Source organism: Herpailurus yagouaroundi, unplaced genomic scaffold, assembly GCF_014898765.1.
Source record: "Herpailurus yagouaroundi ecotype Mexico unplaced genomic scaffold, PumYag 355, whole genome shotgun sequence".
NCBI lineage: Eukaryota > Metazoa > Chordata > Mammalia > Carnivora > Felidae > Herpailurus > Herpailurus yagouaroundi.
This window is the reverse complement of record NW_024412572.1, coordinates 229,443-251,438: the sequence shown is the minus strand read 5'-3', so window position 1 is coordinate 251,438 and position 21,996 is coordinate 229,443. Positions and strand designations below refer to the sequence as shown.

Genomic DNA, 21,996 nt, shown 5'->3' with positions numbered 1-21,996 from the left:
ACCCTTGTTCTTTAAGGCCTGACTATTCTTAATGTTTTTGCTGCGATTAAGAATTTACCACAACAGTAGTGTTTGGAACTTTCCCGTAATTCGGAATATGCTCATAATATGCTCATCGCGTCTAGGGGTCCTCTGAATAGGGTTAAAGCAGTAGGTTTTATGAAGTACTTTTTCTTTGAATGCATGAGGGCCCTTATGTAATAATATATGTCCTTTCATCTTACAGGTGAACAGGCAACAATTCAGTACTCTGATCCTTGTGAATGAGGTAAGGATGAGCTTTTGCGGTAGGGTGATAGTATTCAAAAGTTAAGGGACCTTCTTCTGAGTTATGTTATTACCTTCGGGGAGCTAGTTTTTGATAGAAAGTGGGCTTTCCTTTTTTCTTTTTCTTTTTTTTAAATCTTAAATCCTTTTTTCTTCTTGAGGTAAGCTTTACATCCATCGTGGGGCTCAAACTCACGACCCTGAGATCAAGAGTCACATGCTCTACTGACCCAGCCAGCTTTTTTTGGTCCTAAACTCTTTTTTTTAAAATTTTTTTTCATGTTTATTTTTATTTTTGAGAGAGACAGAGACAGAATGCGAGTGGGTTAGGGGCAGAGAGCGAGGGAGACACAGAATCTGAAGCAGGCTCCAGGCTCTGAGCTGTCAGCACAGAGCCCGACACGGGGCTCGAACTCACGGACCGCGAGATCGTGACCTGAGCCGAAGTCAGACGCTTAACCCACTGAGCCACCCAGGCGCCCCGGTCCTAAACTCTTAAAGAAAGAATAATAATCTTAGGTCACACCAGAAAAAGTTAATAGTGGCATTTGTGGGAGGGGTTCTATGTGGTTTTTAAAAACAAGATTTTCTTTTGATTGAAATTGATGAATTTTTAAAATTATTTTTACAGTCTACATCTTTGTTATATAAAAATACTAAGGGAAAAGTAAAGATTATCTGATCCTGTTCCTCTGAGATAACACTATTAATAATCTCATTGCGCGTTCAGGAGATTTTCTTGTAGGTAGGAAAAAGCTGAGGGAGCACCTGGATGGCTCGCTCGGTAGAGCATGTGACTCTTGATCTCCGGGTTGGGAGTTTAAACTCACCTTGGGTGTAGAGATCACTTTATTTATTTATTTATTTATTTTTAAAAAAAGTTTATTTTTGAGACAGAGCATGAGTGGGGGAGGGGCAGAGAGAGAGGGGGACACAGAATCCGAAGTAGGCTCCAGGCTCTGAGCCGTCAGCCCAGAGCCCGACGCGGGGCTCGAACTCACAAACGGTGAGATCATGACGTGAGCCGAAGTCGGACACTTAACCGGCTGAGCCACCCAGGTGCCCCTAGAGAAAACTTAAAAAAGAAAAACAATTAAACAAATAAATAGATAGGAAAAACTCTTTTACATTCTGAGTATAATGATGTCTTCTTTCCCCCCGCCCCGCCCCCCCTCCTCTCCCAGGATAGAAGTTGGAAAGAGACTAATTTAATCCCCTGTGACATTACTGGACAACATTCTTCTGCCTCTTAAAGCAAAACTCATTCAATCAACTAATTTGATTTCTCTGATTGACTACTGAGTGTGTAACAGATGAGCAGGCGTGAACCTCAGCTACTTTTCTTCCACTTCACAGATGCATAGGTGCCGGAATAAAGGGTTGGGGCGGGGGGGATGGGCTCGGAATAATCACCCCAGGGAAGAATTACCTGGAGAAGACCCCTGGGGGAGGAGATGTGATTTAGCCACAGGGGGGACTCTCCAGAGAAGATTTGGAAGTAGAGGGGGATCCAGGGAAGATAAAAATGTCTTTCCGGAGGTTAAATCTAAGGGGAGATGTAATTTAGCGCTTTGGGAGTAGATGAAAAAAAGTTTTTTCCTTGAAAAGAAAACCCGTGTCCTTGACTCTGTGCGTCTTGCTGTGGCTCCCAAAGGTTTTGTTGAAAGATAATAATCATCCTTTAACCAGAACTTGTATTTTGGCTTCCTCTTTAAACCTTTTGACCCAGACACGTCAGAGAATCGTCTTGCCGATTCTGGGAGGGGTCAGAGAGTCCCAATTAAGGGATTGTGTTCAGCCAGCTGTCACTGCAGGGCAAAACAGTGATTGATAACAAGAGAAGTGGCTGGCCAGGATTCCCTATCTCTGCGCTTCTCCTTCAGGATTCCCCCAGCCTCTTCCGCTAGGGGATACCTATCTTTGTTGTAAGCTGTTTCTGGAAGCAATGTTTTTGTTTTAGAAACGGGTCTGGAGGCAAAGGTATGGGGGGGGAAAGAGATGAATAGTATTTAAACAGAGAAGATCATCTAGGCAACCACACCTTTTCACCCTGGATATTCACTCTCTGATCTCGCTCCTCTGGACTGTAAATTTTGACCAGAAGAGCCAGGGGAAAGTAAGTCCATGATGTTGAGATATTTCCATAAGCCCAGGGCCATATTTGCAAAAATTGTTCATTTCCTGTCTCCCCCGCCCTAGACTCTGCCCTGGACCTCCTGGGAGTTCCCAAAGTGAGAGAACATGGGGAACATACCCAAAGGAGGTCATCCCCAAGCCTGCCTTACCTCTCAGGTATCATGGAAATTAAAGAAAAGAGGGCACTCATGAACGCTCCCCCCCACTCCTGAACCCTCTACCCTGTTACATTTGGCTCTGTGACTGCTCTCAGAACCTCCCCCTTTTTGCAATGGAGGGAGATAGTGATCCTCAGGACTTAAGAAGTTATATCTGGGGGTGCCTGAGTGGCTCAGTCGGTTAAGTGTCCGACTTTGGCTCAGGTCATGATCTCACGGTTCGTGAGTTTGAGCCCCGCATCGGACTCTGGGCTGACAGCTCAGAGCCTGGAGCCCGCTTCACATTCTGTGTCTCCCTCTGTCTGCCCCTCCGCTGTTTACACTGTCTCTCGCATTGTCTCAAAAACAGATAAACATTTAAAAAAAAGTTTTAAAGAAGTTATATCTGGATAGAGTATTTTAAATGAATGTTTGAAATGAATAGAGTTTCTGTATTCATTGTATCTTTTGGGCTTCAGATTGAAGGCAAAGAATATTCTTTTTTTATGTAAAATAGTTTTTTTAACGTTTATTTTTGAGAAAAAGAGACAGTGAGTGGGAGGGGCAGAGAGAGAGAGGGAGACACAGAATCAGAAACGTAAACATTTCTGCATATCTAAGAAGCAAGGCGATTGTGAGGATTAAGTGACTTGTCATATTATAGTGCTTATAGTAGGGACTCAATACGTGCATTTATTATATGCCAGGCACTTTACCAGTTCTGGGAATGCAAAAATAAGTAAAATGAAGTTTCTGTCCTCAAGTTGTTCACAGACTGGTGGAGGGAGAAAATAAATAAATCAAAAGTTACAATACAGTGTGAGAAAGAAAGAAAGAAAGAGAAAGAAAGAAAAGAAAGAAAGAAGAAAGAAAGACAGAAAAAGAAAGAAAGAAAGAAAGAAAGAAAGAAAGAAAAAGAAAGAAAGAAAGAAAGAAAGAAAGAAAGAAAGAAAGAGGGGGCGGGGCGCCTGGGTGGTTCCGTTGGTTAAGCTAAGGTTAAGCTAAGCGTCCAGCTTTGGCTCAGTTGATCATGATATCGCGGTCTGTGAATTCAAGCCCCGTGTTGCATTGTGTGCTGACAGCTCAGAGCCTGGAGCCTGCTTCTGATTGTCTCCCTCTCTCTATGCCCCTCCCCCACTCATGCTCGCGCGCTCTCTCTCTCTCTCTCTCTCTGTCTCAGAAATAAACATTAAAAATTTTTTAAGAAAGAAAGAGAAAGAAGGGAGGAAGGAAGGAAGGAAGGAAGGAGAGGGAGAGGTAGAAAATACAAAAAGCTATGGGATTACGTAGGAGAGGCACCTTCCCAGACTGAAGTGAAGGAGTGGTCAGAATGGCTTTTCCAGGTTGATGCCTGAGCTGGATGAACAATGAGAAAATGAAAGAGGAAGCAAGTTTGGGCAAAGTGAGCTACAAATGAAAGACAAAGAGGTGGAAGAAATCATGGGTATTTCATCCAAGCAGTTCAATGCAACTCATGGATTGTGTGTGTGTGTGTGTTTAAAAGTGAGTTGAGGGGCGCCTGGATGGCTCAGTTGGTTGAGTGTCTGACTTCAGCTCAGGTCATGGTCTCACGGTTCATGGGTTCAAGCCCCGCATCAGGCTCTGTGCTTCACAGCTCAGAGCCTGGAGCCTGCTTTGGATTCTATGTCTCCCTCTCTCTCTGCCCCTCCCCTGCTTGTGCTCTGTCTCTCTCTGCCTCTCAAAAATAAATAAATGTAAAAAAAAAAAAAAGTAGTAATTAAAAAAGAAATTAAAAAAGAAAAAGAAAAGTGAGTTGAGAAAGTAGAGAGAAGTCAGATCCTGACTCGCTTTTTCAGAAGAGCAAGGTGCCTGGCCGGCCCGGTCAGAGCATGTGCAGCTCTTGATCTCGGAGTTGTGGGTTTGAGCCCCACGTTGAGTGTAGAGATTACTTAAATAAATAAATACACTTAAAAAAAAAAAAAGAAGAAGAAGAAGAAAGAAAGATCATTGCAGCATCAGACTGAAGAATGGAGAAGAGAAGGGTGAAGCTGAAGTTCTCAAAGTCATTTAGGAAACTGCTGTGGTAATCTGGGCACACGCTGGGGAACTGGCAGCGGGAGTTAGGAGGAAGGGGCGTAGGTAGAAGTTACTCCGCAGGGGAGATCGCATCAGAACTCAGTGATGTCAGAGACAAAATGCACCAGACAACTGAGGTGATGTTATTCAGGCTATTGCAATAGAGGACATGTTTATTAACGAAGAATGTCTCATAGAAAAGGAAGGGGAACTGAGGTTTTACGGAGGTAGGAAAACACAGGGTCCCAATCTTACTGGAGTCATGAGCCAGTGTAGAGACGGGTCTTTTCATGGAATATACGAGAACAGGATGGAACACAAAAGGTGACGGGGGTTTGGAAAACAGAACAAAATGGGGGTATTTCTTAACTGACCTGTTTTCCAGAAGCAAAGAGGGCTGGTGAAACTCACCATTGTCAGTGACTAATTGGATGTAAGACAAAAGAGTCCGGGAAGAATCTGGAAAAACTGCCAGTCTACTGCCAGACTGTAGAATTTGTAAGAGAGGAAAACCTTTTCCTCTAACTTCTTTTTTTTTTTTAATGCTTCTTATGTCATTTTTAAAAAATATTTGTTTTTGAGGGAGGGGAGGGTCAGAGAGAGGGAGACAGAGAATCCGAAGCAAGCTCTGTGCCGTCAGCGCAAAGCCCGATGTGGGGCTCGAACCCACGAACCGTGAGATCATGACCTGACCTGAGCCGAAGTCGGACACTCAACTTGACTGAACCATCCAGCTTCTCCCCCCTTTTCCTCTAACTTCTTATATTCTGTGCCTGGGGACTGGGAATTAAATTGGCAAAAGACAAATTAACAGGAGAAAAGGTCTATTTGTATGCACCTGGTCACTTTACAGGAAGAAAGCAAAAGCCCTAAGAGTCGGTTAGGTCTGGGGGCTCATATTACCGTTTTAACAAAGGGCAATATGTTATAGAGAAGTTACAAAACAAAGGAAAAGGTCTTTGGTCTTCTAGGGGCAATAACACTGTGGGAAGGTAAATATAGGGGGGAAAGGAGTGAAAGATTAAGGTTATTTTAGTAAGGTTTGTTATGCAGACTTGTTTATGCTGACTTTCCGGGTCCTGTGATAAAGATCGCTTTCCTGGTATGGGAGAGGGGAGGGGAGACAGTCTCACAAGAGAAAATTAACGCCCTGCTTTCAGGCAGAAAAGGAGAAGGCAGAGAGTTCCTCCTGTGTCTGCTTCCCAGATATGCCTTTGGTGTTCCAACCTTACCCTTAACTTCTCCAGGAACACCAAACTGCATTTAGTTCCCTATTTCGACTATGCTCCCTGATCATTTTTTAAAAAATTCTTTTTAATGTTTGTTTTTGAGACAAAGAGAGACAGAGCATGAACGGGGGAGGGGCAGAGAGAGAGGGGGAGACACAGAACCGGAAGCAGGCTCCAGGCTCTGAGCCATCAGCCCAGAGCCCGACGCGGGGCTCGAACTCACGGACCGGACCGCGAGATCGTGACCTGAGCTCAAGTCGGACGCTTAACCGACTGAGCCACCCAGGCGCCCCTCCCTGATCATTTTCATATATGCTTTTTATGCTGCTTGCAAAGCCTTTCCATCTCTTCTGCCTGGAGGTTTTCCACTGGTCCTGTAAGACGGCCTTCGAGAGGTGTTTTCTAATCTAGTCAGGAATCTTCCACAAGAATCCCTCTCCACTCCTGTAGCACTCTCCGCTGAGGACTTATCAAACTGGGTTCACATTTTTCTGTTAATACCCCCTCTGCCCCACGAGCACGTAAGATCCTTGAGGGCTTCTAACCTGACGGTATACACGTCGAATACCTCTCCTGTATCCATTCTCTTTTTCTTCACTAAGGAAAAGCATAATTGTAACGTGCCCAACTGAAATACTCACCTTCTCAGAATTACTTACAGTTCGGGGAGGCTCTGTGGCAGAATTCTAGCCAAAAAAAAAAAAAAAAAAAAAGGTAACTGGAAGTCTCTGGAAATAAATCCCTTCTGAAGGAGATGACAGAACCTCACAAAGGGATAGCTTTTGGCCTTTCCTTCTTCTTCTTGACTTGAACGACGACGAGGATGCTGGAGGAAAAGCATCCTTTTGCAGCCATGCAGATAAAAGCTGTATGTTGAAGAGGAGAGAGCAGAGAGACGAAAGGAGTTTGGGTGCTTGACGACATCATAGATCTGTCTTTGACTTTGGGCCCTTGGACATTTGGGATAGGCAATGAGAATGATACATGGTTTACTTTTTGCTTTTGCTTTTTAAAAACGTTTTATTCAAGTATAATAAACATAGAAACAACGCCAGTTTCTAAAAGCACAGATTATATTTGCCCATATAAAAACAAGAACATGGGGCGCCCGGCTGGCTCAGTCATGGAGCATGTATGTGACTCTTCATCTCAGGGTTGGGAGTTTGAGCCCCACATTGGGTATGGAGATTACTTAAAAAAAAAAAAAGAATATGTAAGAATACAAATGTTTGCTGCTGGCTTGTTTCCCTCAACAAAATGTTTATAGGTATTCATTGATATTATTTTGTATAGCTATAGATCATTCATACTCATTGCAACATCGTTTTCCATTGTATAAGTATACCTCAGTTTATTTCTCTATTGTACAATTGCTGAGAAATGACGTAGTTTCACGTTTTGTTACTTGGAATAGCATTGCTATGAATATTCGATTACATATCTTTTGGTGAACATATTGTACGCCTTTATGTTGGATATATACCTAGGGGTATAGAGGGCCATAGGGTATAACACATGTTTTACTTGAGTAGATGCTCTGAAACCTTTTCCAAAGTGCTTGGACCAATTTACACTCTCAAGAGCGGCGTATGAAAGTTTCAGTTACTCTTCATCTTTGCTAACATTTTGGTATTTCCTGACTTGTTTGTTTTAGCCATTGTGGTAGATGTATACTGTCATTTCATTGGTTTTTAATTGGTATTTTCTTGATAACTAATAAAGTTGAGTACTTTGAAAAAAGCTTATGGGCCTCGTGGATATTCTTTTTTGTAAAAAAGCAGCTTTATTGGGGTGCCTGGGAAGCTCAGTTGGTTAAGTGTCCCACTCTTGATTTCAGCTCAGGTCATGATCTCACGCTTTGTGGGTCTGAGCCCCACATTGGGCTCTGCTCTGACAGTGCAGAGCCTGCTTGGGATTATATCTATTTCCCTCTCGCTCCGCCCATCCCCCATTCTCTCTCTCTCTCTCTCAAAATAAATAAACTTTTAAACACTTTTTAAAAAATTTAAAAACAGCTTTATTGAGATATAATTCACATATCATACAATTCACCCATTGAAAGTATATAATTCAATAGCTTTTAGTATATGCTGATATATGCAACCATCACCACAGTCAACTTGAGAATATTTCCATCATCTCAAAAGAAACCCCATATCCTTTAGTTGTTGTTAATCTGATTTTCTGATTCTGGACACTCTAGCTGGATATATCGGGTGTCCTTGTTTACAGAGTGTTCAAGTCTTTTGTCTGTTTTTCTATTGGGTTGTCTTCTTTTTGGAATTCTTTATGTATCTGAAATCGGAGGCCTTTGTTAGATGTATGTACTGCAAATGTCTTCTTTCAGTCTGTGGGTTGCGTTCTCACTCATTAAAATAGTGTCTTTTTGCGAACAAATGTTCTTAATTTTAACTTTTTTTTTTTTCCAACGTTTTTATTTATTTTTGGGACAGAGAGAGACAGAGCATGAACGGGAGAGGGGCAGAGAGAGAGGGAGACACAGAATCGGAAACAGGCTCCAGGCTCCGAGCCATCAGCCCAGAGCCTGACGCGGGGCTCGAACTCACGGACCGCAAGATCGTGACCTGGCTGAAGTCGGACGCTTAACTGACTGCGCCACCCAGGCGCCCCCAAATGTTCTTAATTTTAATACAGTTTCAGTGAGTGCTTTTAGGTTCTGTTTTTTTGTTGTTGTTTAATTTGTTACTATGTGTCTTATGTGTAATTTTTTTTTTTTTTTTGAGAGAACATTTGTGTGAGAGCCGGGGAGGGGCCAAGGGAAAAGGAGAGAGAGAATCTTTTTTTTTTTAAATTTTGTTTATGTTTATTTATTTTTGAGAGAGAGGCAGAGCACAAACAGGGGAGGTACAGAGAGAGGGAGACATAGAATCTGAAGCAAGCTCCAGGCTCTGAACGGTCAGCACAGAGCCCGACTCACGAACTGTGAGATCGTGACCTGAGCCGAGGTCGGATGCTTAACCGACTGAGCCACCCAGGCACCCCAAAAGAGTGAGAGAATCTTTAAAAAAAAATTTTTTTTTAATGTTTATTTATTTTTGAGAGAGAGACAGAGCACGAGTGGGGGAGGGACAGAGAGAGAGGGAGACACAGAATCCAAAGCAGGCTCCAGGCTCCAAGCTGTCAGCATAGAGCCAGACGCGGGGCTCGAACTCACGAACTGTGAGATCAGGACCTAAGCCGAAGTCGGACGCTAAACCGACTGAGCCACCCAGGTGCCCCAAGAAGAGAGAGAGAATCTTAAACAGGCTCCATGCCCAGCACGACGGGGCTCAATCTCACCACCATGAAATCATGACCTGAGCCAAAATCAAGAGTTGAACACTTAACCGACTGAGCTACCCAGGCGCCCCTTATATTCTATTTAAGAAATCTTTGCTCTGGGTCACAAAAGTGTTTTCCTTATGTTTTCATCGAAAAGCTTTTTTGTTTCAGCTTTCACACAGACACACACACACACACACACACACACACACACAATTTTTTAAAAGTAATCTCTACACCCCACTTGGGTCTCATGCTTACAATCTTGAGATAAGAGTTACATATTTTGCAACTGAGCCAGCCAGGTGTCCCCCTGCAACTTTCTTTTAAAAAAAACTTTTTTTTCAACGTTTTTTATTTATTTTTGGGACAGAGAGAAACAGAGCATGAACGGGGGAGGGGCAGAGAGAGAGGGAGACACAGCATCTGAAACAGGCTCCAGGCTCCGAGCCATCAGCCCAGAGCCTGACGCGGGGCTCGAACTCACGGACCACGAGATCGTGACCTGGCTGAAGTCGGACGCTTAACTGACTGCGCCACCCAGGCGCCCCTACAACTTTCATATTTGACATACAATCCACTTGGAGTTAATTTTTGCAAATGGCATGAAGTAGGGGACAAGCTACATTGTTTCCCCTTATGGATATCCAACTGTCTCCTCACCATCTACTGAAAGACCATTCTTTCCTTACTACATTGCAGTGTGTGGTTTTACCATAAACTAGGTAACCATACTGGTGAGGGTTTATTTCTGTGTTCTGTTTGTTTCATTGTTGTGTTTGCCTATCCTCATAATAATACCCTCCCCACACACACTAGTTTTATTTATAATAGTTTTATACATATCATTTATTATATATATGATATCTGCTGGTATAGTTTTCTAGTTGTGTGATTTTTCCTTAAGATAGACTTGGGGGCGCCTGGGTGGCTCAGTCAGTTAAGCCTCTGACTTTTGATTTGGGCTCAGGTCTTGATGTCAAGGTTTATGGGACTGAGCCGTGCATCAGGCTCTGTGCGGACAGTATGGAGTGTGCTTAGGATTCTTTCTCTCCCTTTGCCCCTCTCTCCTGCTCATGTGCTCTCTCTCTCAAAAAAAATAAATTTGAAAAAATAGCATAGTATAATATGGTGGCATAATATAACATATAATACTACAGTGTTATAATATATTATAATATTAAATATATAATCTATTATATACTACTATATAATATATATTATATTATACCACCATATTGTGTGGTAATATGTATTATAATATATATAACATTATAATATATATTTATTAGCTATCATATGAACAGAATTATACATTATTATATATGTCATATTAATATGATTATAAATTAAGACATTAATCATAAGTAATAGCAATTAATGTATTAATTGATGTAGATACAATATGCCTACATATAATACTATAATAGTGTTTTATAGTATTAAAATAATACTAAACTGCTATACTATTACTAAAATAATATAATAATAATACTATTTAATAGTATTAAAATAATAAATTTAATGCTATATTTAATAATATAATATTCAAATAATATTTACTACTATATTTAGCAATATAGTATTAAAATAATAAAATTGTTATTAGGACTATGGAATTGGATGGCTTCGTATGAGGAGCAATAGATATTTCGGAGAGGGGGCTTACATGGCTCAGCTTTTCCATAGGCAGTTGGCAAATGATTATTTAGTCTCTAAGACATTTCAAAACCCTCACCGTGGCTGTGTCTGCAGTCCTAAACCACGATCCTTAACCAATCTTAAACCCCTACGTTGAAAGATTCCCCCACTTAAACCAGACCTCCAAACCACATAAATATCCTGACTTAGCCCTCCCCTCCCAAACTCTACTAAGGAGGTATGCTGACACCCTCTCACCTGTTGAGGGTGATTAATAAGCAATTAAATGCTACATATGAAAATCTGGGGGCTTCTTGGCCAGATATAAAAATTCTCAACTTCTGCAATCACAGTGCAGGAAAATCTCAAGAGCAGGCTCCACATTTTGTTACAAGAGGAACAGTCCAGGGGCACCTGGGTGGCTCAGTTGGTTAAGCGCAGACTTCAGCTCAGGTCACATCTCACAGTTGGTGAGTTTGAGCCCCGCGTCGGGCTCTGTGCTGACAGCTCAGAGCCTGGAGCCTGGTTCGGATTCTGTGTCTCCCTCTCTCTCTCTCTGTCCCTCCCCCGCTCGCGCTCTGTCTCTCTCTCAAAAATAAAATAAATGTTAAAAAAAAAAAAAAAAGAGGAACAGCTCCAGAGAAAGTTGAATTCTCAGCCATTTCCAGATTGCTTTGCCAAGGTCAAAGCACTCTTTGAAAGATGAGGTAGAGGCTTCTATCTTGCGAGACAGTACACGGTCCCCTCCAGGATATACCCCTGATTTCTCTCTGGTCATTACTTAAAAAGGGGTGGTGAGGGTGAAAAATATATTCATATAAAGTACTTATCTGGAGGAGGGAGGGATGAATTACAAATTAGCATGAGAAAACTTTTTGGGGTGATGGATATGTTCATTCTCTGGATTGTAGTGATAGTTTTTATGATTGCATACATATATCAAACTTCATCAAATTGCACACTTTGGGGGCACCTGGCTGGTTCACTCGGTGGAGCACAATTCTTGATCTCAGGGTTGTGAGTTCAAGCCCTACACAGGGTGGTAAAGCTTAATTAAGAATTGTGCACTTTGGGACACCTGGGTGGCTCAGTCGGTTAAGCATCTGACTTCAGCTCAGGTCATGATCTCACAGTTTGTGAGTTCAAGCCCCGCGTCGGGCTCTGTGCTGACAGCTTGGAGCCTGGAGCCTGCTTCAGATTCCGTGTCTCCCTCTCTCTCTCTGCCCCTCCCTTGCTCACAATCTCTCTCCCTTTGTGTCTCAAAAGATAAATAAATGTTAAAAAAAAATGATAATAATTGTGCACTTTAAATATGTGTGGTTAATTGTCCTAATTTTACCTTAAAGCCATTTTAAAATGTATTCAATAAATATTAGTTATTATTGTGAGGAGAGAACCTGAACCCTTCTTTCTAGGAATCAACATTTCCAGGCCCATTTAAGTCCTCTGTCCCATAACTGAGGCTGTCCTATGAACCCCGTGCCTTCTTTCCGCATCCAGGAGAAAGGGTGGAGGCAGCTTTTACCTAGGCGAGAAAGTGACACCTGCTGGCCGGAGAGGAAAGCACACATGTGTCTTTTGCTGAACGTGTTTAGATTTTACTTCTTTTCTTCAAAAAAATCATTTACTTTGGAATAAACAAGACATCCTGATGTAAAATTCAAGGGTGCAAAAAAAAAAAATCACCGTCTACGTCTCTTCTCTCAGTTCCCTCCTCAAGAGTAGCTATTCTTAGTTTTGTTAAATGCTAGCTCCCTGAAAGAACCTTAGTAGTGTCTGGGAGGGGAGGGCTAAGTCAGGATGTTTATGCGGTTCTGGGGTCTGGTTTAGTGGTGGAGTCTTTCAATGTAGGGGTTTCATTAAGACTGGTTAAGGAACATGGTTTAGGGGGCGCCTGGGTGGCCCAGTCGGTTAAGCGTCCGACTTCAGCCAGGTCACGATCTCGCGGTCCGGGAGTTCGAGCCCCGCGTCGGGCTCTGGGCTGATGGCTCAGAGCCTGGAACCTGTTTCCGATTCTGTGTCTCCCTCTCTCTCTGCCCCTCCCCCGTTCATGCTCTGTCTCTCTCTGTCCCAAAAAATAAATACACGTTGAAAAAAAAAAGGAACATGGTTTAGGACTGTAGACTCAGCCACGGTGAGGGTTTTGAAATGTCTTAGAGACTAAATAATCGTTTGCCAACTGCCTATGGAAAAGCTGAGCAGTTTAAAATGGTTTTTCTGGGTGTTACTGAATTACACACCACAATTATTTGCAACTTTTATTTTCTGGGCAAGTATTTCCTGGAGTACTAAATTCATATTAACGAAGACAGTGCAATAGTAAAGTCAAGTTCATGTAAACAGTGTGGGTGTAGATGGTTCTTTGTTTCTCGTCTATCTTTTCAAAATATTCTGTGCATATTCGGTCATACACGCATATATACATTTACAAAATGTCACCTTTAAAAAAAAAGTTAAGAGGGGCGCCTGGGTGGCTCGGTCGGTTAAGCATCCGACTTCGGCTCAGGTCATGATCTCAACGCGTCGTAGGTTCAAGCCCCGCATCGGGCTCTGTGCTGACAGCTCAGAGCCTGGAGCCTGCTTCGGGTTCTGTGCCTCCTCTCTCTGCCTCTTCTCTCTGTCTTCTCTCTGTTTCTCTCTCTCTCAAAAATAAATAAACGTTAAAAAAAAATTTTTTTTAAGGTAAGGAAAAAGGTGTCATCTTTTATCTTCTAACACTTGTTGCAGAAATACAGAAACTAGGTATAAGATACTCCTTAAATATTAGCTATCCAACAGCGTTCGCTCTGTAGTTCGGTGTGATGTACTGTTTTCAGAGTATGCATGGGTTTGGTTTTTTTTGTTTTTTTGTTTTTTTTTAATCTCTTGTGTTGAATGGAATTACTGTTTGCAGTATTCTAGCATTTTCCTCCTTAACAATTTATGTAACGGATTACGATTTTGGCAAAACCAGTAGGGCACGTTTTCTCTTATTCCTGGTTTCTTCTTTTCCGTCTTAAAAATTTTTTTTTAACGTTTATTTATTTTTGAGACAGAGACAGAGCATGAACGGGGGAGGTCACAGAGAGAGGGAGACACAGAATCTGAAACAGGCTCCAGGCTCTGAGCTGTCAGCACAGAGCCCGACGCGGGGCTCAAACCCACGGACCGTGAGATCATGACCTGAGCCGAAGTCGGACGCTTAACCGACCAAGCCACCCAGGCGCCCCGTTCTTTTCCGTCTTAAAGTGCAGTTACAAGGCTGTGCACCAGGGGAGAGAAAGAATCATTCCATGGCACTGAGATATGAAGACACCTGCAGAGATGTTTATCAAATACATGTTCTCTGGGCATCTACTCGCTTCCAGGTACTGTGCTAGGCACCGGATGAATATGACGACTACACTCTCGCCCTAACAGGGCTTAGGGCTTAATGAGGAAGATCAACACTGAGCATATAGTTATGAGTGGAATGAACATAACAAAGAGCGAGAGGTATGGGGGGCCTCACCTAATCTTGGGACCAAAGTAAAGATTCCCAGAACCGATGCTTGTGCTGCATGCAGAGGGATAAGCAGGAAGGATAGAGGTATGGGGTGACGAGTGTGGGGAATGTTCCACATAGAGGAAATAGTGTTCGCATTCTCTGGAGACTGAGGTTATTGTTATCATTTTTTTTTTTTTTTTTTTTAGTTTCCCTGTTTTCTGTGTCCAGCCGTTTGTTCATCCATCTTGCGATCTCCTTTCCAAATATCTTGCGTAGGTATGTACACATAGATTTTCCAAGTTAGTCATTATCCTGGGGTGCCTGGCTGGCTTGGTCAGAAAAGCATATGACTGTTTTGTTTTTTTTTTTTTAAGTATTTATTTATTTATTTATTTTGATAGAAAGAGAGATAGGGGAGGAGCAGAGAGAGAGGGAGAAAGAGAGAATCTCAAGAAGGCTCATGAACCGTGAGATCGTGACCCAAGCTGAAAGGGAAGAGTCGGATGCTTAACCAACTGAGCCACCCAGGGGCCCCGGAAGAGCATGTGACTTTTGATCTTGGTCTCTTGAGTTGGACCCCCACATTGGGTGTAGAGATCACTTAAATAAAACCAAAAAAAAAAAAAAAAAGGCATCAACTTGAATACATAAGAATCTGTTCTGTGACTAATGTCCCTCCTCAGCGCAAGCCTCTCATGTTAGTGATCTTAGGGAAAGACAGCCCTGTACTACTGTTTAGTTTTTAGGAGATGCAATGAAAATCACTTTCTGAATCCTGTATAAAGTTCAAGAACTGGCCACCGCTGGCAGAAGACGGAGCTCTAATTTCTTGGAACTGAAAATGTCTTTAGAAATCTCCTAATATGATCTCTTTAACTGAAAAATGAGGAAACTGAGGCCCAAGGTACAGAATCCTTTATGATACTCAAGACAAGCAGCCAGAGGAGACCTGAGAAGTTGGACAGGTTATAATCTCACAGAAAATGCTGTGAGATTTACATGCTGGTATATTTCCACAAAAATTAGCCTCGTGTGATGTGTGGAAGATGGAGATGATTTTACATAAGGCATAAGGGAGTGACTGGGTGGTTCAGTTGGTTAAACGTCCGACTTTGGCTCAGGTCATGATCTCACAGTTCATGAGTTCAAGCCCCACGTCGGGCCCTGTGCTGACAGCTTAGAGCCTGGAACCTGCTTCAAATTCTATGTCTCCCTCTTGCTCTGCTCCTCCCCGCTCATGCTCTGTCTCTGTCTCTGTCTCTCTCTATCAAAAATAAGTGTTAAAGTTTTTTTAATTAAAAAAAAAGATTAAATGGATAATAAGTAAAAAACATCTAACATAGTTCATGTAAATGACTGTTGAGGTTGTCATTTGGTCAGTTGGATCAAGAGACAGGATTCTTTTTTTTAAGTTTATTTATTTATTTTGAGAGAGACAGAGACAACGAACGTGGGGGAGGGACAGAGAGAGAGGGAGAGAGAGAGACAGTCCCAAGCAGGCTTCTCACTGTCAGCACAGGGCCCTATGTGGGGCTGCAAGATCATGACCTGAGCTGAAACCAAGAGTCAGATGTTTAACGCACTGAGCCACGCAGGCGCCCCATCAAGAGATCAAGAGATAAGATTTTTTTTTTAAGTTTATTTATTTTTGAGACAGAGAGAGACAGAGCATGAACGGGGGAGGGGCAGAGAGAGAGGGAGACACAGAATCGGAAGCAGGCTCCAGGCTCTGAGCCATCAGCCCAGAGCCCGACGCGGGGCTCGAACTCACGGACCGCGAGATCGTGACCTGAGTTGAAGTCGGACGCTTAACCGACTGAGCCACCCAGGCGCCCCGAGATAGGATTTTTTTTTAAAAAATAAATGTTTATTCATTTTTGAGAGAGTGTGAGTGGGGGAGGGGCAGAGAGAGGGGGACAGAAAATCTGAAACGGTCTCTGTACTGACAGCATTAAGCCTGATGCAGGCCTCAAATTCACGAACTGTGAGATCATGACCTGAGTTGAAGTCGGATGGGCAACTGACTGAGTCACCCAGGCGCCCCAAGAGATAGGATCGTTCAAGAGTTTCCCTCCGATTCCTTCATATTCTGATCAAACCCCACCCCTGACATCATTTGTCCCTTTCTCATAGGAAGGACAACTCTTTGGACACCAGAGGGGGGGGGGGGGGACATCGGTACCCTTGAGTATGCAAAATCTTAGAGTCCTTATCACAGCCTGCTTTACACTCTAGTTGTTAATATTAACAATTACAATATTTTTTTAATGCTTACAAGGACAATCAGCGGGTTATCTGAATTCTGCTCGTCACTCAGTTTTCACAACAACCGTGAAAGGGAGGTGAATCTCTCCTTTCACAGATAAGGAAAATGAGACTTACAGAGGTTCTGTTACACGACCATGGGAGTGGCAGAGATGGCTAGTAGCAGTCAGAATCTGAACCCGGATCTCAAAGTTCATGTTCTCAACTGAAACACCAGATTTAAATAATACATATACCTGACATTGTTTCTCAACTATATTAAGTTCCTTGAAAGGAATCAATTTTGGGGCACCTGGGTGGCTCAGTCGGTTAAGCATTTGACTTTGGCCCAGGTCATGATCTCGGGGTTCATGAGTTCAAGCCCCGCATCGGGCTCTGTGCTGACAGCTTCAGAGCCTGGCACCTGCTTTGGATTCCGTGTCTCCCTCTCTCTCTGCCCCTTCCCTGCTTGCACTCTGTCTCTCTCTCTTAAAAATAAACATTAAGGGGCGCCTGGGTGGCTCAGTCAGTGAAGCGTCCGACTTCAGCTCAGGTCACCATCTCGCGGTCCGTGAGTTCGAGCCCCGCGTCGGGCTCTGGGCTGATGGCTCAGAGCCTGGAGCCTGCTTCCGATTCTGTGTCTCCCTCTCTCTCTGCCCCTCCCCCGTTCATGCTCTGTCTCTCTCTGTCTCAAAAATAAATAAACATTAAAAAAAATTTAAAAATAAACATTAAAAAAAATTAAAAAGCAAAGGAATCAATATTTTTGTTCGCCTCAGTATGTCCATAACGTTTAGCACAATACCTTGAACAAAGCAAATAATAAATCATGGGCAATATCTATTAATCCTTCGGAGGTTGTTATATTTGTGCAAAGAAGTACAGATCCAGGTACATGAATTCAGGTTTCATGAGGGATGCATTTGAACGTCATCAGAATAGACCACTACAAAATATGCCACTTTGGCCTAAGAATTATTTTGAGCTGACGGCCGTTCAGAAACAGCTGATGCAGAGCGCCTGGGTGGCTCAGTTGGTTAAGTGTCCCAGTCTTGATTTTGGCTCAGGTCATGATCTCATGTTTGTCAGGTTGAGCCCTGAGTCGGGCTCTGCATTGGCAGCATGAAGCCTGCTTGGGAATCTCTCAATCTCAATCTCAATCTCTCTCTCTCCCTCTCTCTCTCTCAGTAAACAAACTTAAAATAAAAAAGGAAAGAAACAGCAGATGCCAGAAAAGCTCTCTATCCTTCCCCTCTCCCTATCTGCCTAAAATTAGGGCATCAATTTCCCTTTGTGAAGGTGTCCTCCTCCCCTCTCCCACACCAGGAAAAGGACAATAGACTTTTATTTTTTTATTTATTTATTTATTTTTAATTTTTTTTTTCAACGTTTATTTATTTTTGGGACAGAGAGAGACAGAGCATGAACGGGCGAGGGGCAGAGAGAGAGGGAGACACAGAATCGGAAACAGGCTCCAGGCTCTGAGCCATCAGCCCAGAGCCCGACGCGGGGCTCGAACTCAAGGACCGCGAGATCGTGACCTGGCTGAAGTCGGACGCCCAACCGACTGCGCCACCCAGGCGCCCCAGGACAATAGACTTTTAATCACTGGACACCGTAAGAGGCGTACAGCACCGAGATGGGTCTGCACAAACAAACCTGACTAAAGTAACCCTTGTTCGCCATTAGTTTCCCCCATATGTTTACCTTCTCACAACTTACCACTCCTAGAAACTCAAGCCCTTTTTTTCCTTTGTTTTATCCTTTCTTCACAAATTAATCGCCCTTTGGGGCATCTGGGTGGCTCCGTCGGTGAAGCATCCGACTTCCTCTCAGGTCTTGATGTCACTGTTTCTGAGTGCGAGCCCCGCGTCGGGCTCTGTGCTGACAGCTTGGAGCCTGGAGCCTGCTTCCGATTCTGTGTCTCCCTCTTTCTCTGCCCCGCCGCCCCCCCACTCTCTCTCTCTCAAAAATAAATAAAACATTTAAAAAACCCACAAACCCCCCCCCCCCCCCAATTAACTGCCCTTTGTTAAAATGATATACAAACTCACAGGTCTAACTGCTTTGAGGAATTTTCAATTCTTTTCTGCGAGCCCCGTCCCCCGTGTGCACCTGAAAAAAACATTTTCTGCTGTTAATCTGTCTTCGGTTAGTCTATCCACAGGCCCCAGTGACAGAACTTAATAGAGTACATGTTTAAAAGTTCAAAAATGAGACTACCTTGGTGATAGATAGTAAAACAATCACCTTTGCCAAGACTCTCGAGCTGTTAGGCTACAGAAGCCATAGGCGCTTAGGGCCACTGTTGTTGCTTTCTCTACTTGAGTTATCATTGCAAATAGTTCTCGGTACAAAAATGAAAGAACCATGAGTAATCACGTGACATCATAGTCGGTGGCTTCAAAAAACTTAAACTTCTCTTTTTTTTTAAGCACGTTTTTAAATGTTTTTTATTTATTTTTGAGACAGAGAGAGACAGAGCATGAGCAGGGTAGGGGCAGAGAGAGAGGGAGACACAGAATCTGAAACAGGCTCCAGGCTCCGAGCTGTCAGCATAGAGCCCGACGCGGGGCTCGAACTCACAGACTGTGAGATCGTGACCTGAGCTGAAGTCGGATGCTTAACCTGCTGAGCCACCCAGGCGCCCCAAAACTTCTCTTTACTTACAGTTTAAACCTTTTGGGAAAATGGTTGAATGTAGCATAAAGTGGAGCATTACTAAAGCTAAACATACCTAGATACTTCTTAGGGGCAACACTTTCAAATGTCCCACGAATAGTCTTGATGCTAGAATCCACCAGTTTGGTTTATGTGCAGAAAGCTCATTTATGGTCGAATAATCGATTTCTAACCCTAACCATCGTCTTGTAAATATATGATGTTGCTGTCAGTTTAGCGTAAATGTATTGCGACAAAAAACATCAAACGTGTGTATTCAATTGATCGTAGATCATCTTTCTATGGGAATTATAGCTTATCTTTAGTTAACAAGTGTCCATAGGAGAAATGTATGTTTTCTCTCTGTGTGTGTGTGTGTGTGTGTGTGTGTGTGTGTGTGTTAATGGATGTGCATACAGATGGTTGGAAAGGCAGAAAGAAAAAATTTGAAAGATAGAAAAAGACAACTATAAAATTACAAGGCTTAGATACGAAGTCATCAAAAGCACAGGTTTTTAACCATTTTATCGCCACATTATGAATGAGGTGACATTTTCACATGCCATCCCTACCCTGACTTATCTCTATAAAGGGACCCAGGAATATGCCCAATTCTGGCATTAGACATTAATGTACCCACTTAAGAAAATACAGGGGCAGGGGCACCTGGGTGGCTCAGTCAGTTAAGCATCTGACTCTGGTTTTGGCTCAGGTCATGATCGCACGGTTTTGTGAGTTTGAGCCCTGCCTTGGGCTCTGCATGGGCAGCACGGAGCCTGCTTGGGATTCTCTCTTTCTCCTGCTCTCTCTCTGTCCCTTCCCCCACCTGCACTGTCTCTGTCTCTCCCAAACTAAATAAATAAACTTAAAAAAAAAAAAAAGAAAGAGAAAAAGAAAACACAGGGGCAAAAAAGCAAAAAAAAAAAAAAAAAAAAAAGAGAAAGAAAGAAAAAAGAAAAAAGAAAATACAAGAGTGCCTAGCTGTATGTGACTCTTGAACTTGGGGTTTTGAATTAGAGCCCCATGTTGGATGTAGGGATTACTTTAAAAAATAAAATAAAATCATAAAGAAGAAGGAAAAGAAAACAGAGACAACTTCTATGGATAGCAATTTTGCTATAGTTACTGAAATACCAAACATACGTGTATTTTGACCTACCAGTGACACTTTTTTTTTTTTTTAAGTTTATTTTTGAGACAGAGAGAGACAGAGCATGAACGGGGCGGGGGAGGGGGGCAGAGAGAGGGAGACACAGAATCTGAAACAGGCTCCAGGCTCCGAGCTGTCAGCCCAGAGCCCGATGCGGGGCTCGAACTCACGGACCGTGAGATCATGATCTGAGCCGAAGTCGGACGCTTAACCGACCGAGCCACCCAGGCGCCCCTACCAGTGACACTTTAAGGAACTTCTTTTACAGTTATGATTGCATCTGTGTGCACTGATACACGTTTAAGGATATTGTGATTATACAATGGTACAAATAACAAAAATGTTCATCAGTATGTCTGTATTGTATAATAACAAAATGTCCATTCAATATCTCTACACAAGGGAATACTGTGCAATTGTTAAAAAAGAATATGGCAGCTCTACATATTCTCTTAGAGGATAATCGCTAAAGTCTATTCTTATGTCAAAAAGCTTGGAGGTGGGGCGCCTGGGTGGCTCAGTCAGTTAAGCGTCTGATCTCGGCTGGGGTCATGATCTCACGGTTTTTGGGTTCGAGCCCCGCGTCAGGCTCTGTGATGACAGCTAGGAGCCTGGAGTCTGCTTTGGATTTTGTGTCTCCTTCTCTCTCTGTCCCTCCCCCACTCATGCTCTGTCTCTGTCTCTCAAAAAAATAAATAAACGTTAAAAGAGAAAAAGCTTGGAGGCACTTACGTTTTCTTTCTTTTTCTTATATCCTACATCCGTTATGTCAGTAAATCTGGTTGGCTTTAGCTTCAAAAGATATTCAGGGGCACCTGGCTGGCTCAGTCAGTAGAGAAAATGACTGTTGACCTTGAAGTCATAAGTTGAAGCCCCACATTTGGGTGTAGAGCTTACTTTTAAAAAAGTACACACACACACACACACACACAAACACACACACATACTTTTTAATATCTATATCTTCAGTATCTGACCACTTCTCATCATTTCTACTGTTATCACTCTGGTCTATTGCAAATGCCTCCTAACGGATCTACCAGCTTCTATCCTTGTCTCTCATGCCTATTCTCTGAAAAAATTTTAAAATATTTATTTATTTTTGAAAGAGAGAGACAGAGTGTGAGCAGGGGAGGGCAGAGAGAGAGAGGGAGACACAGAATCCGAAGCAGGCTCCAGGCTGTCAGCACAGAGTCCCATGTGGGGGTTGAACTCACAAATCGTGGGATCATGACTTGAGCCGAAGTCGGATGCTTAACCAACTGAGCCACCCAAGCTCCCCTCTCATGCCTATTCTTAACACAAACAGCCAGGGTGATCCTGTTAAAAAGGTAAATCAGATCACATTACTCCTCTACTCAAATTCTCCCAATATTTCTCCGTCAGAGTAAAAGCCAGAGTCAGAGTCAGATCTCATAATCTTTATTCCATTCCTCCCTCCCTCCTCCTCCCTCCCCGGCGCTCTCACACTTCTTTATCCCTCGTCTCCCGTCTCCCGTTCCTCACCTCTGGTCTCCTTCTGGTCCACACACACTATGCTTGCTGTTCCTGTAGGGGAGGAAAGTGTTCTCTTTGACCCTCCTAGGGTCTTTGGCTGGGTCTGAAAGCCAAACTGACAAAGACAGAGTAACAAAGGAAAAGCATATAAATGTTCTGAATATAATTTTTTTTTAATTTTTTTTTCAACGTTTATTTATTTTGGGGACAGAGAGAGACAGAGCATGAACGGGGGAGGGGCAGAGAGAG

At 42.9% G+C, this 21,996-nt stretch overlaps 1 protein-coding gene and 1 long non-coding RNA gene across 4 annotated transcripts in view; one reads left to right on the top strand and one right to left on the bottom strand.

Moving 5' to 3' along the window:
- The window catches only part of A2ML1 (alpha-2-macroglobulin like 1), a 48,665-nt gene extending 46,707 nt beyond the window's left edge, over nucleotides 1–1,958 (top strand). For 2 of the 3 annotated variants that reach the window (XM_040462685.1, XM_040462683.1), the window contains exons 35-36: nucleotides 227–268; nucleotides 1,452–1,958. In XM_040462685.1, the coding sequence (XP_040318619.1) occupies nucleotides 227–267 (41 nt within the window). In that variant the 3' untranslated portion in view covers nucleotide 268; nucleotides 1,452–1,958. The remainder of the gene's footprint in view (nucleotides 1–226; nucleotides 269–1,451) is intronic. The other variant, XM_040462684.1, reaches the window with a different exon arrangement.
- The window catches only part of LOC121021976 (uncharacterized), a 53,048-nt gene that overhangs the window by 20,353 nt on the left and 10,699 nt on the right, over nucleotides 1–21,996 (bottom strand). Inside the window, exon 2 of the long non-coding RNA XR_005786758.1 lies at nucleotides 21,757–21,862. This is a non-coding gene — a long non-coding RNA (uncharacterized LOC121021976). The remainder of the gene's footprint in view (nucleotides 1–21,756; nucleotides 21,863–21,996) is intronic.